Source organism: Rutidosis leptorrhynchoides, chromosome 1, assembly GCF_046630445.1.
Source record: "Rutidosis leptorrhynchoides isolate AG116_Rl617_1_P2 chromosome 1, CSIRO_AGI_Rlap_v1, whole genome shotgun sequence".
Taxonomy (NCBI): Eukaryota; Viridiplantae; Streptophyta; class Magnoliopsida; order Asterales; family Asteraceae; genus Rutidosis; species Rutidosis leptorrhynchoides.
In genome coordinates, this window is record NC_092333.1 from 374,431,694 (window position 1) to 374,437,048 (window position 5,355).

Genomic DNA, 5,355 nt, shown 5'->3' on the forward strand with positions numbered 1-5,355 from the left:
GAACAGACACCCTAATTGACGCGAATCCTAAAGATAGATCTATTGGGCCTAACAAACCCCATCCAAAGTACCGGATGCTTTAGTACTTCGAAATTTATATCATATCCGAAGGGTGTCCCGGAATGATGGGGATATTCTTATATATGCATCTTGTTAATGTCGGTTACCAGGTGTTCACCATATGAATGATTTTTATCTCTATGTATGGAATGTGTATTGAAATATGAAATCTTGTGGTCTATTATTATGATTTGATATATATAGGTTAAACCTATAACTCACCAACATTTTTGTTGACGTTTTAAGCATGTCTATTCTCAGGTGATTATTAAGAGCTTCCGCTGTCGCATACTTAAATAAGGACGAGATTTGGAGTCCATGCTTGTATGATATTGTGTAAAAAAACTGCATTCAAGAAACTTATTTTGTTGTAACATATTTGTATTGTAAACCATTATGTAATGGTCGTGTGTAAACAGGATATTTTAGATTATCATTATTTGATAATCTACGTAATGCTTTTTAAACCTTTATTGATGAAATAAAGGTTATGGTTTGTTTTAAAATGAATGCGGTCTTTGAAAAACGTCTCATATAGAGGTCAAAACCTCGCAACAAAATCAATTAATATGGAACGTTTTTAATCAATAAGAACGGGACATTTCACTATAAGCTGTACTTGATGCTTGTAGTGATATCCACCTAGATATTGCCATTCACTTAGCATTATGCTAATTCCCCCACAGTATTTTGCCCTCCAGGTGTGTATTAGCAGCTTTTGGTAGGTTTTACCAGGCAGCTGCAGATGTTTGACACCGTGTCACTCTGATGTGTTTTGTAATAAATTATGTGGTTAAATGGCTTATAGTAATAACGTAACACTCGTATTTTGTGTAATCATATGTTTATGTAAATAATATTTAATATGTAATTAATTAGTTTTCCGCTGTGAGTATATTTAAAAAAATGTGTATGTAAAAAGCACGGTGTTACAGTAGTCGATGAAGGTTTGTTCCATCCATAGCACCTGCGCACATGCTCTTCCCATGGCAACATATTCTGCTTCGGTAGTAGATAGTGCAACGGATGTTTGTTTCTTGGAGAACCATGATGTTAAGCACAGCCCAGCAAATGCACATACTCCACTTGTGCTCTTTCGATAAATCAATGACCCTCTATTATCAAAATCAGCAAAAAACATAATGTCAACATCGGTGAACTTTGGGTACCATAGTCCAAGATGCATGGTACCTTTCAAGTATCTAAATATTCTTTTGACCAATTCAACTTGAGACATCTTGGGATTCTCTTGAAATCTTGCACACAAGTACACGCTACACATAATATCGGGTAGGCTTGCCATTAGTATAGAAGAGAACCTATTATTCCTCTACACTTGGTGCTATTGAACGAATCTCCTTCTCCTTCAAGAGTAATCTTAACATTGGCGGCCATAAGGGTGGCCATTGGCTTCGAGTTTTCCATTCCAAACGTTTTAAGCATATCATGAATATACTTTTGTTGATTGATGAACGTTCCATCTTCTAGTTTCTTAATTCGGAGTCTGAGAAAGAACTTGAGTTCACCCATCATGCTCATCTCAAACTCATCATGCATTAACTTAGAAAACTCTTTCCTAAGAGACTCGTTAGTAGAACCAAATACAATATTATCAACATATATTTGAACAATAACTAAATCATTTTCATGCTTCTTAACGAATAATGTATTATCAACTTTTCCCATTTCATATCCATGATTAATAAGTAAGGTTCTAAGTCTCTCATACCAAGCTCTAGGAGCTTGTTGTGTCCATATAGGGCTTTCTTAATTTTAAACACATGATATGGTTTTTAATCCTCAAATTCTAGAGGTTGTGACACATATACTTCTTCATTTATGACACCATTTAGAAAAGAACTTTTGACATCCATTTGATATAATTTTAAGTTTTTAGAACACGCATATGCAAAAAGTATTCTAATGGATTCTAGTCTAGCTACGGGAGCAAAGGTTTCATCATAATCGATTCCTTCTTGTTCGTTATACCTTTGAGCAACCAACCTAGCTTTGTTTCTAACAACCTTCCCATCTTCATCTAAATTATTCCTATATGCCCATTTGGTTTCTATGATATTTTGCTCACTCGGTAAGGGAACCAAATCCCAAACGTCACTCCTTTGGAATTTATTTAATTCCTCATGCATGGCTTCCACCCAAATCTCATCAAATAGAGCTTCTTTGACATTTTGGGATTCTATTTGGGAGATGAATGCATAGTTTGTAACTAGATCAAAGATTTGTGATCGTGTGGTTCTAGTGTTGATGTCTCATATGACTTGTTCTATTGGATGACCCGTAATATGTTTAAGGTCGGTTGTGGGTTTTAGATTATCTTTGCTAGGATCGTTTTCTAAGTTTTTTTCTTTCTCATTGGTTTCCTCTACTTCTTTGGACTCATTTTGGGTTGGCTAATCACAATGGCTTCTTGTTCAACCACATCATCATCTACTAATGGTTTGGACTTAGGTGGAAAAGTTTCATCGAAAGTGACATCTAACGACTCTTCTATGACATTAGTGTACTTATTTACAACTCTATAGGCTTTACTCTCCAACTAATATCCTAGGAATACTCTTTCATAGGCTTTAGGTTCAAATTTCGTAGGTATTACTTTTTGTTTAAGATGAAACACTTACATCCAAATACCATAAGGTGACTTACGGTGGGTATCCTACCATTTAGAATTTCATAGGGTGTTTTATCCATTGAAGGCCTAATTAGAACTTTATTTTGAATATAAGTGGAGGTTGCTACGACTTCACACCAAAATTTTTTAGGGATTGATTGTTCATTCAACATTGTTCTACTCATTTCTTGAAGATTTTGGTTTTTGCTTTCAATAACCCCATTTGATTGAGGAGTGCGAGGAGCTGAGAACTTATGAGAAATTCCGTGTAAATCACAAAAGACTCCAAATTAGGTATCATTATCAAATTCTCTTCCATGATCCGTTCGTATGCTGACAATTGTACATCCAAGCAAGTTTTGTATTTTTGTAGCACAAATTACGAATCTTTCAAATGCCTCATTTTTGTGTTTTAGAAAAGGTGTCCATGTATATCTAGAAAAATCATCAACGATTACCAAGGTATAGAAATTCCCACCATAACTTTGAATGGATGATGGACCAAACAAATCCATATGTAAGAGTTCTAGATATCTTTTAGTTGAAATAAAGTTCTTAGGTTTATGACTAGTATGGACTTGTTTTCCTATTTTATATGCATCACAAAAATGACTTTCATTTTTTAAGTTGGGTAAATCTCTAACCATTTCTTTAGAAGATATGTTATGAATTAGTTTCATATTAGCATGCTTAAGTCTCCTATGCCACAAAGTGGTAGTGTCATGAATGAAAGTAAGAAAAATGTCTAAATATTTAAATTCATTTAGTTTGCACATGTAAAGGCCCTTTTTTCTAATTCCATTTATAACTTTTTTACCATCCCAAAACATTTCCTCACGAACTTCTTCTTGGAATCAAACGGTGCCGTCTTTAAGTCCATTGGGGGTTGGACGTGATTCTTGGGTCTTCGGTAGAATTTTTTGTATGATCGAACAATAAATGTGAGTTTTTCATCATCATTTAGGATATCGTCTTCATCCTCTTCGTATTCGCCTTCTTCACTTGCTTTGGCCTTCAAAGCAATTGACTTATTCTTTTCTTTCTTAACTTTATCCGCTTCTTTATCCTTGTCTAGAATGACGTCATGGACTTTAAGATTTCCAATGAGCTCATCAAGAGACAATGTTTCTAAGTCCTTTGATTCATCTATTGCCGTTACTTTGGGTCTCCATATTGAGGGCAATGCTCTTAAGAATTTTTGAACATATTGCTTGTTCGTGTAGATAGTTCCTAGAGCTTTCAGACTTGAGCAAATATTGTTAAATCTAGAATAAGCGATATGAATTATCTCATCATCTGAGATAATAAATTGTTCATACTAAGCAAAAGGTAGTTCAATTTTATTTTCACTGACTTGCACATTTCCTTGATGAGTAATTATTAAACTATCTCATATTTTGTTTGCACTCTTAAGCATAAATACCCTTTCATATTCTTTTCTAGGCAAGACATTAAAAAGGACAAGTTTAGCTTGATAATTTTTTCCTACATCTGTTTTATTTTCTTTGGACCAACTATCCTCGGGTATTATTATTCTAGTTTTCCTATCCTCACTAAGTTGGAATGGAACATAATCACCCTTATTGATGATGTTCCAAACATCTATGTCTTTTGTACGGATATAAGTTTCAAATCTTTGTTTCCAATAGCAAAATCCTTCACTCTCAAGTAGTGGAGGTCTTTGCATATAGGAACCTTCACTATAGCGCAAGTTCTCACATTTTTGTTCCATGATCTTTAACTCAAAAGTTTGCAAAAATTAATTTTATTCTTAAAACAAACAATTTTAGCAAAACGTTTAGAGCAACCGCTCTGATACAAATTGTAAGTAACTAGAGTAGTGGTGAATAGTTACTTAATACGATTTCTTAGAACTTTTTCAATTTAGAACTTGAGATTACTATAGTGTTAATTGATTAGGTTGTTCACAAGTAAAGTAAATGCAAAGATAAGGGATAAGAGAACAAACATGGAGATTTGTAATGGTTTGGGAAGATGTTAACTAATCTGTGACAACCCGGAAATTTCCGACCAAATTTAAACTTTATCTTTATATTATTCCGACACGATAAGCAAAGTTTGTTAAGTTAAATCTCAAAGAATTGTAAACGTGCTCATACATTCATTTAACCTCGACTAAATTCCAATGATTCACGAACCATTATATGAACAGATATGATTATATATGTATATGTGTATATTTTATAACTTGAAAACGTTAACAAAGTATTTAAACGTATAATACTTTACGTGATCGTATTTGCCGAAGAAATTAAAAGATAATTTCAAATGATTGATTAATCAGGTACATTGTATGCTTGCGAGTCTCTATTGAGAGGTCCACTTTGATTTAGACAACCTTTTCTTTTTAACAGTATTCGGAATATTTGGTAAAGTAATTTACATGTAAGAACAAATGTGTCAATTAACGAAGGTTAGACAAAAGTTAGTGGAGAACTAGACTTCATAATATTCGACTAACTTATTTTCAAACGTAAGAAAATGATTTCAAAAACTGAATTATTGTAATCTGTTATTTATAAAGGTAAATTGAATTAGTAGAATTTAAACTTCATATTATAAAGGTATATATACATAGTGTTTCTTAAACAAAAACGTTTTTCGATATAAAAGACTTTTATTATTAAGAACAAATTATGACATAA

The 5,355-nt window shown here is 33.1% G+C and overlaps 1 protein-coding gene across 1 annotated transcript; it reads right to left on the reverse strand.

The window, feature by feature from the left end:
• Positions 1-931: 931 nt before the first annotated feature.
• Positions 932-1,363, reverse strand: LOC139900555 (uncharacterized mitochondrial protein AtMg00810-like). Its single transcript, XM_071883326.1, has 2 exons — positions 1,028-1,363; positions 932-946 (listed from the first exon to the last, which is right to left on the reverse strand). The coding sequence occupies exons 1-2, from the start codon at positions 1,361-1,363 to the stop codon at positions 932-934; spliced, it is 351 nt and encodes a 116-aa protein (XP_071739427.1).
• Positions 1,364-5,355: the final 3,992 nt, after the last annotated feature.

What these genes read in the sequence shown, in the direction of transcription:
- LOC139900555 (XM_071883326.1), bottom strand. Translation starts at nt 1,363, where the DNA reads ATGGCAAGCCTACCCGATATTATGTGTAGCGTGTACTTGTGTGCAAGA.